The 22,758-nt window shown below is 31.8% G+C and overlaps 2 protein-coding genes and 1 non-coding gene across 3 annotated transcripts; 1 reads left to right on the top strand and 2 right to left on the bottom strand.

Moving 5' to 3' along the window:
• The first annotated feature begins 1,738 nt into the window (after positions 1-1,738).
• LOC133780790 (small nucleolar RNA R71) lies at positions 1,739-1,845 on the top strand. The gene has a single exon (XR_009869607.1). It is a non-coding gene; the product is annotated as a small nucleolar RNA R71 (small nucleolar RNA).
• An 8,691-nt stretch (positions 1,846-10,536) lies between these two features.
• LOC133780264 (uncharacterized) lies at positions 10,537-11,809 on the bottom strand. The gene is made up of 3 exons (XM_062220104.1): positions 11,597-11,809; positions 11,365-11,476; positions 10,537-11,255 (listed from the first exon to the last, which is right to left on the bottom strand). Exons 1-3 carry the CDS (start codon positions 11,785-11,787, stop codon positions 10,983-10,985), a joined length of 576 nt encoding a protein of 191 aa, XP_062076088.1. The 5' UTR covers positions 11,788-11,809; the 3' UTR covers positions 10,537-10,982.
• Positions 11,810-13,665: 1,856 nt separating this feature from the next.
• On the bottom strand, positions 13,666-14,607 carry LOC133834427 (uncharacterized). Its single transcript, XM_062264037.1, has 2 exons — positions 14,327-14,607; positions 13,666-14,228 (listed from the first exon to the last, which is right to left on the bottom strand). Exons 1-2 carry the CDS (start codon positions 14,489-14,491, stop codon positions 13,704-13,706), a joined length of 690 nt encoding a protein of 229 aa, XP_062120021.1. The 5' UTR covers positions 14,492-14,607; the 3' UTR covers positions 13,666-13,703.
• Between the last annotated feature and the right edge of the window lie 8,151 nt (positions 14,608-22,758).

The raw sequence follows: 22,758 nt of genomic DNA, 5'->3' as shown, positions 1-22,758 counted from the left end.
AGAATTGACATCATCATTAAAATCATCAATATGCAAGTTCATACCAAAGTATTTTTCACAAAAATCAAGTAAGTCATTTCCATCATCTTCACACATACTCTCTATCATGTTAACTCCATGCACTTCCTCACACTCAACAGATTTAGCAACATTAAAAACATTTAATTCAACAGTCATGTTTCCAAAAGATAATTTCAATACACCATTACGACAGTTGATAATTGCATTAGATGTAGCTAAAAATGGTCTACCTAGAATGATGGGTATTTGAGCATGAGCATTTTCAACAGGTTGAGTGTCAAGAACAATAAAGTCCACAAGAAAATAGAATTTATCCACTTTAATTAAAACATCTTCTACAATACCTCTAGGGATTTTCACTGAACGATCGGCTAATTGAAGTGTTATAGAAGTTGGTTTTAATTCTCCTAGACCAAGTTGCTTATACACAGAATAAGGCAGTAAATTCACACTAGCTCCTAAATCAAGTAAAGCTTTGTTAATAAAATGATCGCCAATGATGCATGAAATTGTTGGACAACTGGGATCTTTATATTTCACAAGGCTTTTATATTGAATTATGGAGCTAACTTGTTCAGTTAAAAATGCCTTTTTTGGAATATTTGTGTTTCTTTTAACAGTGCAAAGGTCTTTTAAGAATTTAGAATAGGCAGGAATTTGTTTAATGGCATCTAAGAAAGGAATGTTGATGCTTACTTGTTTGAAAACTTCTAAGATGTCACTATATTGGTTGCCTTTCTTGAGTGGAATTAATCTTTGTGGAAAATGAGCTTTTGGGATGGAAGGAAGGATTTGAGCATCATCTTTTGAAAGGTCATTTGTATTGGAACTTTGAGGTTGGCTATTGTCTTTTTCAACTTGAGGTGTGTAATTGGGTTTGACAATTTGTTTTCCGGACCTAAGAGTTGAAATAGACTTAGCTTCTTCTTTATGACTAGGAGTTCCTATTTCATATTGGCCTTTAGGATTTGGGATGGGTTGGCTAGGAAATCTTCCTTTTTCTCTCTCAGTTACAGCAGTAGCAAGTTGACCTAATTGTGTCTCGAGTTTGGCAATGGATTGAGACTGATTTTGTAAGATTTGTTGGGTGGATTGCATGAATTGTTGTAAGGTGTCTTCTAAGGAAGGTTTTCTTTGTGGAGGGTATGGTTGACTTGGTTGGGCATGATTTGGATTTGGCATGTGGAATTGGTTTCCTTGATTCATTTGTGGTTGGTTTTGTCTCCATGAAAAATTAGGATGGTTTCTCCAATTTGGATTGTATGTGTTGGAAAATGGGCTATCAGAAGAAGGTTTTCCATATGAATGTAAAGCATTAGCCTCTTCAGAAAATGTTTCAACAAAAGAAGGACATGATTGAGCATTATGACATGAACTAGCACATAAAGAACAAACATCTTTTTTAGGTTGCACATGAGAATTCATAGATTGACTTATTACTAAGGTTTCTACTTTTCTTGCTAATTTATCAAATGATGTTCTTAAATCACTTTCTTCTTTTATTTCATATTTTCCTTCTCTTTTTGGTGAAGGGTTGGCTCTAGACCTAGGCTCAGAATAATTCCATTGTTGTGAATTAATAGACAATTCTTCAAGAGCGTCCCAAACCTCTTGCCCTTGCATTTTTAAAAATTTTCCAGTATGCATAGATTGAATCTTTTGTCGGTTTGAAGGGGTTAAACCATCATAAAAATATTTTACAAGTCTCCATTTTTCAAAACCATGGTGGAGACATTTTAATAATAAATCTTTAAATCTTTCCCAACATTCATAAAATTCTTCGTTATCTTTTTTATAAAATTCGGAGATTTCTCTTCTTAAACTATCAGTTTTAGACATGGGGAAAAATTTAGCAAGGAATTTATTAAAAAGTTGATCCCAAGTAGTTATGGTTCCAGTTGGAAGTGAGTTTAACCAAGCTTTGACTCTATCTTTTAAGGAAAAAGGAAACAACCTAAGTTTAACCGACTCATCTGAAAAATTTTGAAAACGAAAGGTTGAGCAAATTTCCAAAAAGTCTTTTACATGCATGTATGGATCTTCTCTTTCTAAACCATAAAATGATGGTAACAATTGAATGATTGATGGTTTAAGTTCAAAATGAGTGGCATTAGTAGTGGGCAAAACAATGCATGATGGAGCATTAGATGAAATAGGTGAAAAGTATTCAAGAAGAGTTTTTTCTTGCACAACATTTGGTTCTTGTTCCATTATGCTTAAATTTTCAAAAACACTTTCAATTTCACGTAAAGACACTAATTTTTTCACCAAACGATTTTTTGAATTACGATGCCACTGATGCATACAATGTCACAAATTTCACCAAGTAACACAAACAATCACAAGAAAACAAATTTCTGATGTGGAAGATCAATTAGAACCGCAACCACAGAGCATACTTATAACAAGAAGAGATTATGATATTTCTATATATATATATATATTTTTTTTTTTATGATTTTTTATGATTTTTTTTTTTTTTTTGGTTTAACTTGTTCCCAGGCCTATTTGATTCCACTTACTCACAACTTAATAACAACTCCCCGAGGTTAATTAATAAGTGTGGATTGGAACTTTGCCAAATTTCATTTAAGCAAAAATTGCTTATGTTGAAAGAACAAGCTTTGTTTTTTAGTTTTTTTTTTCAAGTATTTTCTTAAACAATAAAATTACAACTAACTAAATGCGATAATTAAGAAAAAAAATGACAATAGCACTAGTAAATAGTTATATAAAAATTAGGAGGCACTAATGTCATCAACTAAATGATCAACAAAAAATAAAAATTAGGAGGCACTAATGCCATCAACCAATACTAATAATAATAATGATAATAATAATAAAACTTAGGAGGCACTAATGCCATCAACTAAGATAAAAAAAATAAAATAAAATAAAAGCTAGGAGGCACTAATGCCATCACTAGAAAAGATAGATTGCTCAAGTATGTAGGAGGCAAAAATTGCACTCAACTATCAAGTATTTAGGAGGCACAAATGCACTCAACTAAAAAAAACATAAAAAGTAAAAGAAAAAGAAAAATGGTTAGGAGGCACTAATGCACTCAACTAATAAGTAAGTAGGAGGTACTAAATGCCATCAACTACCAAGATATATATATAATATAATATATAACAATATAAATAAATATATGTATAACTTTCTTTTTTTTTCTTTTTCGATTTTTACTCTTTTTTTTCGATTTTTTTTTATAGATATATATATATTTTTTACTTTTTTTTAAAGATGATAGTGCAAATAAAAATAAAATAACTAGTAGAAGAATGTTACTTACCTTGTAGAAAGATCGTTTCTTTCTTGCAACTCCCCGGCAACGGCGCCAAAAACTTGTTGATCCCAAAGAGGGTGTTTTAATATTTAAACTCGCAAGTGCACGATTCGTTTCGGAATATAATGTTCATGTAAGTACGAGGTCGAACCCATGGGAGTTGACTAACATCAAAAGAAACTATTTCAAACAAAGCAAGAATATTCTAACCTAGTTCCAAATATTTGATGGGATTTTGTTTTAGAAAAATAAAAGACAAGTAATAAAAATATTAATGATAAAAATGGTTTTCAAATGAGATATGTAAAATAAGATTATTAAGATTTTAGAATCCACAAAATGCAAGTTCAATAGTATTTATAAGTACATTGATTCCCAAGTTTTGATATAGTTGAAATAAATCACACTATATATTTTTTCAAAATATATTTTCTATTCAAGCACAAGTTACTCTTTCAAAAATGTAGGATTTTTCTTCATTTATATAAGATATAATTTCTAAGCATTAGTTGTGTTACAATCTAATGAAACTACAAAAAATCAAAGAGATTATGTTTAGGCAAAATATGATACTTATGCTCTAAGAATTAGATGCGAACAATTTAATGAAAGACATTTAATCAAAGAATATCATATTTTTGCATAATGAAGAACTAAGTGTAATATGCTTTAACAATCAACACTAGATGAAAAATGCATATCTTTGATAGAAAAATCCATAAACAATGTTATACAAATGGGAAATCAACATACAACAAAAAAAATACTATCTAGTTACATTTTGCTTCATCATCATCTTAATAACCTTTGAAAAAGATTAGAAGCTCATAACTAGATTGAAATAAAAATTACAAAATAACATACTTGACATGCTCTTCAAAAGATGAAAATGGTAGAGAAAAGAGAGAAAAATATGTGTAGAAGATGTTGAAAAGATGAAGAAGAAGAGCCCCCCAAATGGTCTTACAAGACTCTATTTATTGGCAAAATATTGATATTAAATTAATCAAGTTAAAATAAATAAATTGATTAATTTAATTGTGTTGGGAAGTGGTAGGATAAATAGAGTAAGTGTAAGAGTATTGGAAATATGAAATGTTTGGTTGGGTAAAAGATTAGTGAAAAACTATGGTAAAAAAATAAATTAGGAATGTTTATTTAGGTAAGAAAAATAGGGAAAAGTGAATTGATATTTGAGTGAAAAATATTAGGAATGAAAATGTGATTTTTGGGTCTTTTTGGTGGTTGTTTGGTGCTTGGTCTAGGCTGGGCCGAAATGGGCTTGGGGCTGCTTTGATGGAGAGGAAAACTGAGCATGGGATGGGCCTTTGCAGCTGGAACTGTATTGGGCCTGACCGTGGGCTGTGGTTGAAGTTGCTGGACGCTTGGGGTATATGGCTGATGAGGGATTCGGTTGAGGGGTTGAGGCGTTGATGCTATATGCTATATGCTGAAGGAAGTTGAGGCTGGCATGGACTGCTGGCTGAGCAAGGGAACCGTGGACTGAGGAGGCATGGACCGAAGGAGCTGCTGAAACATCAGGGAGTTGGGACCAGGTGCGTGGACTGCAGGCTGAGCAAGGGGCGGCTGGCAGGAGGATAACTTGGGCCTGGTGGGCTTGTGAAGGAAAATGCCAGATTTTTACAATCTTTTCTTTGAAAATGCCATTTCTTCTCTTTCAATTTTCTTACTTTTCAATAGCAAAAATACACCAAATTCCCTAACAAAATAAACATAAACTAAATCATAATAAAATATTTTCATTATAAAATAAATCAAGTTAATTCTTTGAAAATATTAATTATAACTTAATTTATATTTAACATTTAAATTCAAGATTACAACATTTTTTACCTCAAACTAAACAATAATAATTCAAATAATTAACTACAATATTTTACAACAAAATAACTATAAAAACACACAAAAATATATAAAATTAAAATAAAGCTAATAAATTCAAAAAGTAATTAAAACTTAATAATTTAATTAAAAACTTAAGAACTAAATCATTTTTAGCTTAAAAAGTGCGGTAAAATAACTCTAATTTCTAGAGTTATTAAACCCTTGCCACACATTCCCACGACACCCAAAATTTTATAACAAACATTCCCTCATATATATACATAACAAACATCCCCTCATATATATATATATATATATACTAGACATGGAAGTCAGTGCGCTGGCCAACATCAAGCAACATCCTACCGAAACCCTTAGGGCTTACATTCAACGCTTCACGGGGGAAGCCTCAAAGACTAAGGTGGATGATGGACAATGTCTAGTAGCTCTTCTGTAATGCCCCATATTTCCTAATAAGGTTTAGGACCTTGATTAGGAGGCCGGGAGGGCCATAATTGCTTTATTGTATTATTTAATGATAATATGCATGTTTAGGTGTATTAAATATGCATGTGAACCCATTTGTGATTAATTGGGTGATTTTCATATTTTGGCCATTTCAGGCATTTTTGGCATATATGTGAAATGAGCGTGGTGCTTTGTTATTATTTGGTTATGACAGGGTTACCCAACACAAGACGATCCTAGGAGGTAAGCTAGTGGGAAAGTCACAACAGGATTTAAGCTTGACTTGGAGTAAGTCAAGGAGTATTTAGAGCATTACCGGGTTATTGGGTAATGAGAATTAATATTTGGTGATAAATTGAGAGTTAGTAAGATCAGGGGGAAATTCTGGAGGTTTTGACTATTTTCTCCCCGGGGGTGTTTTCGGGACCCCGAGCATTAGGATTTGGTTGAGGCTACTTAAGCTTGACGTAACCTTTTAAAAGAATAAAAAGAACGTTCTGTACGTTCTCTCTCCCTCTAAGTTCCACTTTCGTCTCCCGATCGCATTTTCGAAGGAAACTTGAGTTCTAGGACTCGGATTCAAGCGAGGATCGAGGCATAGCGATCCTAGGAAAGATTAGAAGCTTATTAGCCTGAGGATTTAGTTGGAAACAACTCAATTGGAGGTAATTCAAGTTTTAAGTTCTAAGTTTTTAAAGTTTTTAAGCTTGAATTGGATTTTGTGTTTTGATGTGCTTTTGAGTGATTTGAGACTTGGGTTTTATGGGTTTTGGATCATGGGGATGTTTGGGAACTTTGATTTTTGAGTTTGGAGATGTTTGGATGTGTTTATGAAAAGATTTTAGATGAAGAAATGGAGGATTTTTGGTCGGGTTCGAGGTTGAGCCGTGGCTCTGTTCTTGGGCGCTGCGGCTCAAGCTTGAAGAAGCTGCTGGTTTGGTGCTGATGGGCTATTTGAGCTGCGGCTCTATGGGGTAGAGCTGAGGCTCTAATTGCTGTCAGAGAGGATTTTTGGGCCTGACTTGAGTGGGGCTGCGGCTCTAATGGTTGGGGCTGCGGCTCAAAAGAGGAAAAGTGACCAAAAAGGGTTTTTAGTCATGGGAACTCAAACCTTAGGCCTTGGGATCATTCCTACTACCTGAATTGGTGGCGTTTGATGTCTCGGAGGCTAGGTCTTAGTTCCGGGATTGGTTTTAGAACTTGAACTCATTGGATCACCATTTGTGGTTGTGACTAGGTTATCACTAGAGGCTTGGAATCAGGATCGTGCTTGTTGCTCGTTTGTTGGTAACCTGTGCTTGGACCAAAGGTAAGAAAACTGCACCATGTGTATATGTGACATGCATGGCTATTCTTGATGCATGTTGATTGATTATTAAGTATGACATGCATGGCTATTCTTGATGCATGTTGGTAGATTATTAAGTATGACATGCATGGCTATTCTTGATGCATGTTGGTTAATTATTGAACGTGACTTGCATGGCTGTTATTGGTGCATGTTGGATTGTTGAATATTATGCATATGATGCATGAGAAACATGTGATTAGGACATGCTTTGTATACTGGGTATGATATCGTTCAGAGCATGAGCCTCTGTGTTTATGCATGATCCTAATTCTACTAGTACCTGTTTAGTTAGCATGCTGAATACCTTGTTTATGGATATTGAACATGTGATATATGTTTGGTGGCATGGCTTACCTGTGTATGGCACTGACTAGTCAGGGACCGACCCTAAAGTCGATGAACATGCATTGAATGGCTCTATGGCATTAATGCTGGACCGACCCTAAAGTCGATGAACATGCATTGAATGGCTCTATGGCATTAATGCTGGACCGACCCTAAAGTCGAAGAATTTATAAGCACTTGCCTGGTCTAAGACCAGATGTTTATAGCCAGGGCATATGGCCCTGGTGACTGTTTGTCACATGGCTAGGGGACGCTGTCCATAGTTACGACTCTAGAGTCGGGAGATTAGATCTAATCGATATCGGCATTGAATGGCTCTATGGCATTAATGCTGGACCGATCCTAGGGTCGAAGAACTTATAAGCACTTGCCTGGTCTAAGACCAGATGATCAAAGCCAGGGCATATGGCCCCGGTGACTGTTTGTCACATGGCTAGGGAACGTTGTTCCATAGTTACGACTCTAGAGTCGGGAGGAAGGTTATGTTGGTGACCAATCACCATGCACCTATCCTGTTGAAGCTAGTGAGATGCTCACTCGTTTGTTAAGCCCTGGTGATCCTATCATCACATGGCTAAAGGGTGCTGTCCCCACATTTGTGACTTTTGTGATAGTCACCTATTTGCTTGGACTGTTGGTCCTGAACAATTAATACAATTACTGTTGATATTATATCATGTTGTATTGTGTTTTCTTGCTGGGCTTCGGCTCACAGGTGCTTTGTGGTGCAAGTAAAGGCAAGAGAAAGTTGGACCATCCTTGAGTTGGAGAGCTTAGGTGATGACATGTACATATGCAGCTGCTCGTCCGCCACGACCGAGGTTTAAAGTGGAACTAAGGTTAAACCCTGTTTTGCCGCTTAGATCGACATGTTGTAAATAGTTTTCTGTAATAGACTTTGAAATTATATTTTTGGGATCTCAATGTATATATTAAACGTTCTAGTGAAACGTTATATCTTAACCAAAATTTTTAATCCCTAAACCGCTAATCATACTTAGTTCACAATTTTGGCCAAATGACTCGATTAGCGAGTTTAGCACTATTTACAAGGCACACCGTAACTGTCCCTGGAGTTGGGGCGTTACATCTTCAATCCGGAATCAGAGCAGGATCCCCTCTCTGGGATGACATGCAACGCAGTAAGGTGTCCAGATCTGCTGGATCCATCGGGATGCCGTTCATGACTCCAACTATCTATGGACCTATTTCTTTAGGGTATGCTTCAGCTCTGTCAACCCCTTTCTCTGGGTATGGAGTAGCACCAATCGGGTATAGCGTTGCTCCCGAGGTGCCCAACAATCCCAGACCGGAGTAGCTGAGGTAAGCATCAACCCTTCCCGGGGAAAAAGATATGGCAAAAGTCAGAACCCGTTCGAGCCCACAAAGAAGGGAAAAGGGACACGAGCCCCAATATATAGAGTATACAAACTTGGTGGATACCTAGGAAAACATCTACCTTGCAACGGGCAGCGTAGTCTATTATCGGAAACCAAGCCCTATGTTTAAAGGGGGAAAGAACTCGAGGGACACCAAAAAAAGGTGTGCGTACTACAAGGATGTGGGCAACATGACCGAAGAATGTCGTCAACTGAAGGAAGAAATTGAGAATTTGATCAAACTGGGACACCTCCACCAATGGGTCAGAATGTCAACAGGAGTTCCAGGATTGCTAGTAGTTCTCGGACAATCTATGGCCCGGGGCGCACAGGGACCATATCGAACTCCTGAGGGAGGGTATGCTTCGGGATCGGGAGCACAGGCCCCTCAGGGGGCCCTAATAGTGCAATCACCTGGAGGTCCCATGGCTTCTAGGCCCAAGATGCCATATCCTCCCGGAATCACGCCTCCCCGAGTAGACGACCACGTGGCCACCATATCCAGAGGCCCGCACCTGGGAGGACCATCCCAAAATGATCAGAAAAGATACCTCAGTGAGCTTGATCAAGACTACGAGATGTGCGCATTGGTCCAGACTCCAGCCCAACACCCAAAGCTAATGGACTTGCCCATAGCGTTCACAAAGGAAGATTGCCATGAGGTTCATTTCCCGCATCACAACAAAAAGATTCCTTCATGACCAACAACTATTAAATAAAGCTTTGGACTCCTTGGACCCCACTCTGTTGTGGAAGCACATGCTCCAAAATTTATTTTCCCCAAACATTAAATATTATACCTCAGCCCCAAAAGTTTTTAAAACCAAATTTTCATATATCTACTCGGCCAATTAAAAAATAATGGCCTTAAAATACCCCAAAAGAAATTGTAAGAAAAGGAACCACTTACAAAAGCGCAAACAAGTTTTATAAACTAGAAAAAGAAAGAATGAGAAAAACTAACCGTACTGAACCACATGATCGTCAGGCGCTTGCACCACCAACATTTTGTTGGGTTCTTCAGTCGTCGACAACAATGGTGGTGGGCTATCAACTGGAGAAATCGTTTGGGTCATGGGGTATTGACAAGAAGTATAGATTGGAGAAGTTGCTTGGGTTGTCATTGACAATGGTTATGGGGTACCAACACTTCAAAATGGTTAGGGCTTTCTTTCACAGTAATCGACTTTGTTCTTAAAAATCTAATTGACTTTCTAAATTTTGAAATATAAGAAGTTGTATGATTTGTTTTATTTTAAATAACAGTTTCTACAATTATTTGTGATAATTTGTTAGCTTTAATTGTTTTTATTAGGAAATTTAAAAAGAAATCTATTAATTACAAATTAGTATATTTGATTAAGTTTAAAAGAAATAAAAATAATTTTGTTTATTTTTTTTTTAATATTTATTATTTTTTAAACCAATCATATATAGCCCGCTGCGTCTCACATATATGTAGAAATTAGATGTGGTACCCAATTTAAAGGAACTTCTTTCATTTTCACCCATTATTTTGGATTTTGACCTTAATACTCAATATTTTATTAACATACCTATTATATCCCTTTTAATATTGAACTAGTGAAGCTGGTAAAAGATTATTTAAAGAGGAAAGTAAATAGCACGACAGAGACAAAGATTGAAATTTTTACATTGGACTTCTAGTAGTGTTTTAAGAGTAATATGGAGAATGTGATTAAAAAAGTGGGTAATATTCAACTAAATATTATTAGTAGTTATATTTGGTCAACTAATCTTAAATCTATGTACTTTTCAAGTTATCCCCACATATATATATATACTAGGTATAAAATACGTGCAATGCACGTTATATTTCGGTGAAGCAAAATATAGAACATGATGCCTCCATTTGGTGTCTTGTTATGTGCACGTACAAGACACGTGCTATAGCATTATAAAATCATCATCATTATAAAATTATCATAATCATATATAAAATCCAACGAAATCTTCAATAATTTTGGGCACGATCGAAATTCTACTGCTGTTTGACAATATCATAAGTCGTTTGAAATCGTTCATTGGGACGTACTTTCTCCATGTCAGTGAAGAATTGAATCAGGTCATTCTTCAATGGATTTTCATTGCTAAACACCCCTGCCTCCTTCTGTGTTATATATAACACATATAATAAAAATATATAAACAATTAAATAAAAACAAGAAATGGTGGCGAGGATTGTTTTACCATCTTAGTTACCGAAAAGTCGATTTCAATGTGGAACCTATCCCTGACCTGAAACGTAAAAGAAAAAAAAACATCAACAATTAAAAAATAAAAAATCAAATAATTTTTCTTTTTCTTTTTCTTTTAAGATAATTGGAACATATATATATATATATACTCTGTCACAGAATTGAGTTTTACAAATATCAATGAATGAATGATTTTCTAGATGTAAATGCGCTGCAACTTTCTCCACACGAGCAAATATTATCTGAAGATATCTTTTGTATTGTTCTAGCTCTGTCCATTGTATCACAATTTCAATCATGAACTCTTCGCCGTACATATCTTCCAATGAAGGAATCACCTACACCAACACACAAACTTAATAATATCATGTTTTTAATAAAGAATCTATATGATTTCATTTTTATTCTAGGTAAAAAAAAACCTATGAATTAAGTCACGGAGCTTACATAGTTTGAAATCCTTTGTGTCAAAATGCTCTCATATTTATCATAAAACTCACGAATTACATAATGCCAAAAACCATGTATGTCTTTCGTACAGAAAACGTTGTAAACAGCTCTGTATAACATGGAAATGGGTAATATGTTAAAATATAATTAACGCAATCTATTATTAATATATGTTTAAACTTTGAAAATCAAAAGTGAATATTATATTTACATATATATATATACTTACGTGTATGCATTCATTCTGTCCTCCATATTCCATTCGTCTCTAACATCTTCATCAAGTTTCATATGTATTTTACGAATCGATGCATTCACAACCACCATTGTATCTCTTATAATTTTCTTAACCACTTCTTCACGATTGTTTCTTCTAGTCTCTTCATCATCATCAGTAGTAAATATCAACAACTTGGCCATACTTCTTGATTTTGATGAATTGAGTACTTCTTGCTAATCACCAAATATATATATGAAAACAAAATCAGGGAAATTTTTTATGGTTGTGTACTTCTGAGGGTTGTGTACTCTTGAAAGGATGTGTACTTCTGAAGTGTTGTATTGTTTAATTTTTGTAACATTAATTATTTGATTGTGTAAAGAACCAATTATTGTATTTTTTGGGAATAGAAGCAATTGTTCAGTTTGGATGACTTATCTAAATTTAACTTTTTTTTTTAGCATATATTCTGTTAAATTCGTAACAAATTCTGTTAAACCATACCAAAATCCGTTAAATACCAAACACCGTTAGATAGCCATTTATATAATAAAGTTTTGATCCATGCTTTGAGCTCCAAACTTTTGATGAAATTTAAGTTTTCATAAAGTTAAAAATAACAAAATATTCTGTAAATTTCTTAAAATGAGACTCAGTGCACATTCTACCTCTTCTCATTTTAGTAAGGTGCGAGGTCTGAATTCCAATGAAATTGTTTTGAACCTTTAACCGTTTAGTATTCTAAAGTAAGCTTTGTCACTATGCGTGAGCACGACAAAAGTGACCAGAAGCATATTTTTATAATGGCCCCTAAAAATATTATTGGTGTTTTCTATTATTTTAAATAGTTTAGTTTTCGTTGTCTACCATGGTTTAGACATTTTTATTATGCTATGGCGATCTGATTATTGGAACTTGCCATATATCATTGCTCGCCTTTGGATATTGATCATTTTTTGTTTTGTCTTATTATGATAGTCGTATTGAACTTGATTCATTTTATCTTTTTTGAATGAAAATACCGAGTCTTTCTCTTAAAAGAAATATATATATATATATATAATAAAAATTATTTTGCCAAACCCCTCTATATGTATAATTTATAAATACAATTTCACCGGTCAAGGTCTCGTCTCTTGGCCGATTTCGTCAACCCCAACTTTCCTATAGTTCCTGCTTTGGACTTTTGTATTTATAAATTGTGGATTCAACTCTAATTATTCTTAATTAATCAAGCTGTGTATTGCTTAATGTGCACACCACGTACCATGCATATGATTAAGATAAGTGCATATAATATATATATAGTGACTTGAGAACCAATTATGTCTGTATATCATTAAAATAGGAGGTTTGATGAGATAAATTTTAATTATAACTGTAAACGTTAATGGTTGTGTCTTATGGTAATGGTTGTGTCTTATGGTTTGATGAGGTTTAGTAACCAACTGTTAAATGTTAAAATCTGTTAAGTAGCCACGTATATAATAGGTAAGATATATACGGCTATATTACGTACATGGTGAGATTGGGCTGGGCCGGGCCGGGCCGGGCCTTGCTTGGTTGGGTTGTTGGACTCCAATTCTTCTTTACTCACAGTTCCCACCTTTTCTCTCATCCCTGCTCTCTTCTCCTATCCAATAAGCTCTTCTCTGAGACTGAGGCCAGATGATTAGGATTCGGATTAGCGCGGGAGAACTTCTATTTGGTCAAACGGCGTCGTTTCGATGGCGAGCTCTGACTCCTTCGAAGCGTTTCCCATTCTCATCAATGGCGACGACGAAGCTAATAGGCACTCACAATGGCAGCTTTCATTGCGACGAAGCTCTCGCCTGCTACTTGCTTCGTCTCACCGATATATATATATATATATATATAGACACACTTAACATTTCAGGGACTAATTTCTCCACCAAATGTGCAGTGGTAGGAATTTTTAAGGCAAAAAAATGTATATATTGATTTAAGTGCAACAAAATAACTATATAAGAATTTATGCCACAAATTTCCAATCCAGTGAACGGTGATACTAATTTCCCATGAGGAGATATAGTGCCTTAGTATAATAGTATGATATATATAAATAATATTTATGCATCTTACTGACATTTTTTTTTTATAGTTTTAGAGAGTGCTTATTATTACTGTGGTTGGTAAATTTTCCAACGAAGTCAAGCTGATAAAGACACCACACAAGAGCCATAGAAGACAACAAAACAGGCAGAGGACCAAGCATCCATAACATGAAAGGAAAGCTAATGCAAAGCATCCGATTACTGACAAGCGCCAAAATAAAGCCCTTCTCAAATACTGCGTCCGCAACATTCAAAGACGAAGAGAACTCGGACGAAACATTGTTCACCATAAAATTGGCATCGATAAGAAACCCAATGGCCATTGACCCAAACAAGACGCTTACTGAAAGAAAAAGTGACGCCGATCCGTACTTCAAAGCGTAGATCTTACTTGATTGAGACCCGAAAATGGGATGGATGCCGAAGAGATCGCTGACGTTGAACGCGTTGTTCAGTAGCGCCGCCAGTGATAGCACCACCAGAATGGCTACAGTGGCGGTGAGTATGGTCTCCATTAGAGTGTTTCTCAAGCTTTGAATCGCCAGCATACTTTTCTTGTCGTCTCCCTAAATGAACAATAAGGGTCCAAAACCAAATCCTATTATGAAAGTGAGAAATACAATGTTTTTTTAATTAATCCATATATATTTGATTTGATACTTACATCTTTTAACTGCAGAAACCAGGTTCTCCGTTTTAAGGTGTTGATGCCAAAGGTTGTATGAGAGGGTTTGGTCTTGATGCAGTGCAAAAGGTAGGCATGGTAACCCACTGTGATGAAGAAACTCAAGGGTACCAGTATGGTGTCCAAATAGACAACCAAACCCATATCACAGACGCTCAACTCAATAAGCTATGACACAGGTTTATTTATATACGGCTATTTATGATTTTTACCCCAACTATTAACACTATGGTATCGTGCTCCTTAATTTTTTCAGGCCGTTAAAAATTGCCCGAAATATTCACAGTAATGTAAATAAGTATTTCCGTTAACTTTCAACACATATGGCTAAAAGAATGTTGCTGTGTCTTGGCCAGGTAAGCACTATATGTGTAATTTTAAATTAGTTTTTTTAAAAATCTATTATCTTATTAAAAACTAATGAATTAAATATGAAAAAAATACAATTAATAAATTAAACCATTTTTATATATTAAAAAATGTAAAACCAGATTTAAAAAAACAATTAAAAAATTAAAATCTAATTTTCACATTTATAACTAAAACTAAATAATGAGAAAAAATAAAAAATAAATGAATTCTATTTAATTTAATTGTTTTTAAATATGGTTTTTATTTTTTTAATGTATAAAAAATAGTTTAATTTATTAATTCTATTTTTTAATATTTAATTTATTAATTTTTAATAGGATAATATATTTTTAAAAATTTTAATTTAAAATTACACACATGGCGCTGACGTGGCCAAGACACATCAGCATGTAAAGAGCCACGTCAGCATTCTGTTAGCCACATGTGTTGAAAGTTAACGGAAGTCCTTCTTTACATTACTGTGAATATTTCGGGAGAATTTTTAACGGCTTGAAAAAATTAGGGGGCACGATACGGTAGTGGTAATAGTTCGAGGGGTAAAAATCCTAAATAGCCTTTATATACTAGATACAAATGCATATTTATGCAGAATTTATTAATTATTTTCATTAAATTTATATTAATCTCATATAAATTTTAAATAAATATCTTATTTTAATTAAATAATTTATTTATTTTTATTTAAATTTATGTTTGTTCTAATTTTTAAATTTGGGAGTGTCAACAAAAAATTATATATTATATGTTTAATGAATATTAAATATTATAAAGTTTATTTTAAATTTAAATTTCTTGCTAGTTTTTTTAAAAAAAAATAATTTGTTGCTAATTGATATTAGATTATATTACTATTCTAATAAGTAAGTTTAATTAAATTTTATTTAATTTATAAAACATATGATTTTGTTATTTTTAAATAATTATTATTGTAAAATATCTTTAAAATATCATATTTTAATTTATTTAATTATTATTATTTTTAAATAATTATTATTGTAAAATATCTCAAAAATATGTAATTATTTATTATTTTTAAACAATTGTTATTGTAAAATATCTCAAAAATATTTTATTTTAATTAGTCATTTTATTTTATTTAAATTTAAGTGTTTACAAACTACCATTAAATATAAAAATATTGAGTTAAAATTAACATTAAAAAAAATAAAAAATTATTAAAACAAATTTTTTTCATTATCTATACATTTATTATATTCCAGATATATTTTAGAAAAGAAGAGAGCAATGTTCACTTTTAGGTCTGTGTGGCTAGTGGAGTGTATGTCAATTCGCAATAACTTTTTTTTTTTGAATTGGATCCAATGTGTAATCCATATATAGTGGGCACGTTATACAAAATTAAGTTGAAATTTGTAGTTCTTGGCTCAAGTGACACATGCATTCACTCTCAAGTGACAAAATTAATCTTCTTTTTGGTTTTTGTTTTTTCTCCTTTTTCTTTTTAGTTGGCTATTTCTTATATGCCACTTTAAGTAACAATGTAACATAGACCTAAAATATCGTGAGGCACGATTGTTTAATTTTATTTACAAATATATCAATTTATTTTTATTATTATTTTTTTTAATTATCATATAAATTTTAAATAAATAAGTAATATTATAAATTATAAAAACATATTTAAACTAAAATATTGTTGGTTATATCTTATCTAAATTTGATATTTAAACTATAATATATATACATATATATACTAGATACACGCAACGTGTAATATGCACGTTTGTTTAGTTTTATTTATATAATTTATTAATTATTTTTATTAAATTTATATTAATGTTATATAAATTTCAAATAAATATTCTACTTTAATTAAATAATTTATTTATTTTTATTTAAGTTTATGTTTATTCTAATTTTTGAATTTGAAGTGACATCAAAAGATTATATATTACATATTTAATGTAATATTAAATATTATACTTGAATTTTAAATTTAAGTTTCTTACTAGTATTTTAAAAAAAAAACAATTTATTGCTAATTCACAGTAGATTATATTATATGTTTAATATGATTATTCTAATAAGTGAGTTTAAGTTTAATTAAATTTTATTTAAGTTATAAAAGGTAAGATTTTATTATTTTTAAATAATTATCATTGTAAAATATCTCAAAAAAGTCATATTTTAATTTATTTTATTATTTATTATTTAAAAATAATTATCATTGTAAAATATCTCAAAAATATCATATTTAATTTGTTTAATTATTTATTATTTTTAAATAATTATCATTATAAAATATCTCAAAAATATCCTATTTTTATTTTTTATGTTATTTTATTTAAGTTTAAGTGTTTACAAACTACCGTTAAATATAAGAATATTCTGTTAAATATAATAATATTCCGTTAAAGATAACATTAAAAAAATAAAAAAACTGTTAAAACCAAGAATTTCCGTTATCTATACACTTATTATATAGAAGAGATATTTAAAATATAGTACTACTAGGACTAGTAATCCGTGTAAACGTGTTGTAAATCTTAAAATTGGCAAATTATATAGAAATATCTTTCTATTTAAAAGATAATTTTAAATTCTTATTATTGTGATTTTTGAAATTAATGTATTGAATTAATTTTTAAGGTTTTCATAGAATTCCTTATTTAGCTTGATTTTATCACAATATGTTTATAAAGGGAATTTGTATCTTCGTTATATAAATAAAATATTTTGTGATTACTCAATATCATTTCTGGAATATTGGTCTTTTATTTTTAGTGCTGCTCAAGGTAATAAACTTCAGGAAACTAAATCTTTGAAGTAATTAATTGTTATTTATATCTTGAGAAATTTGATCTGACACAAGTATTAGCTGTCCCCACCAAAATTTGTATCTGTCGGATCAGAATCACCTAAAAATGACAAATCTTCATTAATCAAGAACATCTTTAAATATTCTTGTTTTTATTAGGAGATTATTTCTCAGCCTTTCTGAGCACGAAATGGATTCTATAAAAAGGCTTCTAAGGCCTTGAGAAAAAGTAAACTCTTGGATGTATAGTTTGTGAGTGAATTGTAATATTTGTGAGAATTCCTTGTTTATATTCAAGATCATTGTATTCATGTGATCTTGTAGTAAAATGAATGTTTAGTTTTGTGGTGAGTTTATACCACTTTTATGAGTGAATATATGTTGTAATTTGAACAAAATTCTTATAGTCTTCGGGAGAGGATTTTTACAAGCCATGTGTCGGGAGGATGCAAGCACTCGCTGGCCATTGAAGAGAGTTCGAGTGGTTGAGTGTTTCAATCAGAATCAAATTAGTGAAGAGAAGTACAACAAAGTTGCGGCAAATCTCAAAAGAGAGTCTTGTTTTGTTTAAGTCAATATTTTGTACTTGTGATTCTTTATTAATTGGTTTTATTATTTGAGCGTGGCCCCAAGGAATAGGTTATCCGAAAGAGTTTCTTAACCTTGTAAAAATTTGTTGCGTTCTTTATTGTTTTTGTACTGTCTCTTTATTGTGTTTAGTTTCTGTCGCGACAAGTTCGTATTCTGTCTCGACAAATCTGAAATTTGTTTCAACATTTAATTACCATTCCGAATCTTAATTAATTTATTTGGTAATTATTAAAAATAGAATTTCACGTGTCATATTCGTGTCGACACGCTATTGACACGATACAATTAAGGTAAACACGAACACAACATGATCATTAAACAGGTCAACACGACACAACACAATAACACGATTAATATGTCATGACACAACACGAAATTGACACAATTAATCATAACTATATAAAAAAATTATGAAACCTATGATAATTATTCTTGTTACCGTGTTGACACGACACAAATATTAAACGGATCAACACAATTATGACACGACACGATTAAAGTAAACATGAACATGACACGATTATTAAATGTGTCAAAAACTCAAACACGAACACGATTATTAAACGTGTCACCCAAATTCATTTATTGTATCGTGACCCAAATTGTCACCCCTAAATACTACTACCTTTTTTGCTACAAGTAAGGATGAACCCCTCCCACTCAACACTCACACACAACCCACCCCACTTCACCACTTGAGCTAGCCCAAGTGGCTAAAATAATACAACAATGTTCGAATGTGTTGCATTCTATAGTTTGTTCATAACATTTGATTGAGTTATTAAATTAATAATAAATATTTTGCAAAAGAATAGTAAAAATAATACAAATATATTATATTTCAAATAGTCCTAAATTTTAATAGTTTTTTTTTTAAATTGTAACATGGCATGTTACTATTATTTCTTTGGTTTATCTAAAAGAAGTTACCATCATTTCTTGGTTTACCATTATTTTTTGTACATAAATAAAACCCATCATTTCTTGGTTTATCATTATTTTTTGTACAAAAATAACCCATCATTTCTTGGTTTACCATCTAAGTAGTCACTACTAAGACTCCTATATCATATTTATTGTAATTATTATAAATTTAAAAACTTAACTTTAATAATAAATGATAATGTCATATGTAATTATATTGATTAACCTATTACTTCTCACGAAATTCCCATATTTATAGAAGATTACAAAAAATGTAAAGTGAACTTAAAATAATGTGGAACTACATAAGGTTTATGTTTTTTTAATTTAAAAGATCTTATAAAATTAATTTGATATGATATTGCATTAATTTAGTGATTAATACGGGTGCCTTGTGAATCCTATAAATAAAACAAAAGGGTGATGTAGATTTTGAGTGGTTGGTTAGATAATGAAGCTTTTTGAGGGTGTGAGAGAGGAGTGATTTGGGTGTACTTGCTTTGGGGTCTAGATTTGAGAAGAAAGTAGTGAATGATTGTAAAACATTTTTAAGATTTTTTTTTTTTTTTTTTTGCTTATAGTGAAGATCTAATTTAGTTTGGTGAATCACATAAATTTTAGAGAAATTTACATTATTCACTGTTTTTTATAATTTAATTACAAAAATCACCTACAAAATTTTATTTACAAAAATACATTGTCATGTCATCAAAAAATACCATACTCTAAAAGTAATATACCTGAATTTGAAACTTTCACGAAATCCCATTTTTCTCGTTTTTCTGGGTTTAAAAAAGTAACATTTTGGTTACTTAAAATATTAAAGTTACTAATTAGTTACTTTTTTCATGATTTTTTTTTATTTTTATAGCATATTATTTTATATATATTTTGGTTACCTCCAATACTTATTTCTTGAAACTTTTTTATCTTAAGACACTGATTAGTCATTTTGAAGTTATATTAGTGTGTCTTATTACTTAAGATACTTTTACGTTGTCGATTAGTCATTTTTTAGAAACTAATGAGTTACAATAAAATATAACAAATTACTATATAACTTATTATTAAAAGTTACTTTTAGTATACTATATAGTAATTTTTTTTATATTCTATTTAAAAGTTACCAAACAATATCCTAAATAATCTATTTTAAAAAAGTTACTTTGAATATTTTTAAATAAATTTAAGTTGTTTATAATACAATATAGTATCTTTTAAATGTAAAATAAGAATACAAATTTTAGTATATTAAATTTTGATCAAGTTTAAAATTTAGTTACTTTTTGGTTAACACAATATAAAAAAGAAACCAAAAGGTTGTTTTTTATTCTGGTCATCTTCTCTGACGATGGCCAAAAAACAAATGCTTCCCACATATCAAAATGATCACCTTAAAGAGTAGGTCGCGATTGTACCACTTTTGAGCCCCACTGACTAGCAGTATGGCCATAAATGATTTTTGAAATTAAAGATAAGAGAGAATGTAAAAAATTAATAATAATAAAAAAAAGAGTACAGTGGAGAAAGAGAGAGGGGCGGTACCATGAAAAAAAACAAAAACAAAATTAAAAAAAGAGGTATAAAAAACAATGAAAAAAGTAACTAATTGTTAACTTATTAACATTTTAAATAACCAAATGATTCATTTTTTAAACCCAGAAAAATGGGAATAATGGATTTTCGGGAAAGTTTCAAATTTAAGTATATTAGTTTTAGAATCCCGTATTTTTTTATGATGTGACAATGTATTTTTGTAAATAAAATTTTGAAGGTAATTTTTGTAATTATTTTATATTATAGGTATATAATTGTAAAGATCCCTAAATTTTATGTCTTAATTTTATTCTTGTTTATTATGCTTTTATTTGTATATTTTAATTGTAAGATCACAAGTCAACGAAAAGTCGACGTAACTTGAAGGCCCACATCTCATCCCATGTATGAGCTTTTACACTATGTTTGGTAGAGTTGATGGAAAATAAGGAGAGAAAAGGTATAAGAGAAAGAAGGTAAAGGAAGGAAAGCAAATGCATGTTCTCTCCTATATGTTTGATAGAAAGAGAAAGAAAAAAAATTATTTATTTATTTATTTATTATAGTAATTTAAATTGAGATACAAGAGTTGTTTTTGACACTTTTACCCCTACATTAATATTAATATATCTTATATCATAACTATATTTTTATCTAATTAATATAAAAAAATAATAATATTTCTAACTAATTATAAAAATAAAGCAAATAGTTGGGTTTAACGTAAATAATAATAAATATAGCAAACAGCTTGTTTGTGCTTGTTTGCAATTACAAAATATATATGGTTAACACAAAGTTTAAAGTTCTTCAAAGATCACTCAATTACATATGTCAACAAAAGAAATCCTAATTTTAAATCAAAGACTATCAAAAGGCCATGTTTTTTTAACAATTTAACTAACTACTAAGTTCACTTGACATGCATGAGCAATTTAGTTAGCACCCTAAAAAAAGATAATACCATTTAGAAGTGTCCTAACTTGAAGATTTTCCACTTGAAAACATTATGTAACGCCCTAAACTCCAGGGTAAATAGTGCTAAACTCGCTAGTCATTTGGCCATAATCATGTAACTAAGTATAACTAGCGGTTTAGGGTTTAAAAATTTTGGTTAAGATATAACGTTTCACTAGAACGTTTACTGTATACATTGGGATCCCAAAAATATAATTTAAAGGTTTATTACAACAAAATAATTACAACCAACCGATCTAAGCAGCAAAATAGGGTTTAACCCAAGTTCCTCTTTCAAACCTCAACCGTGGTGGTCGAGTAGCCACATATGTACACATCGTCACCTAAGCTTTCCAACTCAAGGATGGTCCATCTTTCTTTTGCCTTTTCCTGCACCACATAGCACCCGTGAGCCGAAACCCAGCAAGAAAACTCAATATGCTCATGAACAGTCATATCATGACATCAAATCATATCTGGCATGCCTAGCAAATATAGCTCTAATCAAGCATATAAACGAATTCAAATAATGCTAGGGAATCTAGGATAAGAAATCTTGCCCTCCTAATTGGATGACTATCAAGTCAATCCTAATAAGATGAGTGATTTAACACTTGAGGTTCTGGTAAACCATACTGGGTGACTGACAAGCAAGTCACCACGGGGCTCAGTACCCAAAGCCATGCAAATGATGATCAGAATGATCATACAGAGCTTATAGCTCCAAACAGATGAGTGAATATCACCTTGAGGTTCTATTAAACCATAATGAGTGACTGACAAGCAAGTCACTACGGGGCATGGCACCCATAGCCGTGTGACGGAACTGTCACCTGGGCTTTCCTGCAATGGCTCTAATCAAATGAGTGACTGATGGGTAAGTCACTAGCTTAAACAGATGAGTGACTGATGGGTAAGTCACACGGGGCTCGGCACCCACAGCCATGTGACCAAACAATCATTGTGGCTCTAAGTAACTAGCCTTTGGCTAGACAAGTGCTTATAGTTTTCATCGAACTTGAGGTCGGTCCAGCATTAATGCTCATGTTAAGTCATCCAATGCAGATTTCGATTAGATCTAATCTTTTATCGGCTCTGCGTTCATGACGCTTATGTCGTTTCTGGCTCTTAGGTCAATAACACGCGACTAATGCCAAATCTGATCAGTCAGGACCATGCACAAGTAAGCAATGCTACGAAACATATATCATATGTCAAATATCCAAATACAGGGCATTCAACATGCTTACTT

Source organism: Humulus lupulus, chromosome 5 (genome assembly GCF_963169125.1).
Source record: "Humulus lupulus chromosome 5, drHumLupu1.1, whole genome shotgun sequence".
NCBI classification, from domain to species: Eukaryota; Viridiplantae; Streptophyta; class Magnoliopsida; order Rosales; family Cannabaceae; genus Humulus; species Humulus lupulus.
This window is presented reverse-complemented; position numbering and strand designations above follow the sequence as displayed.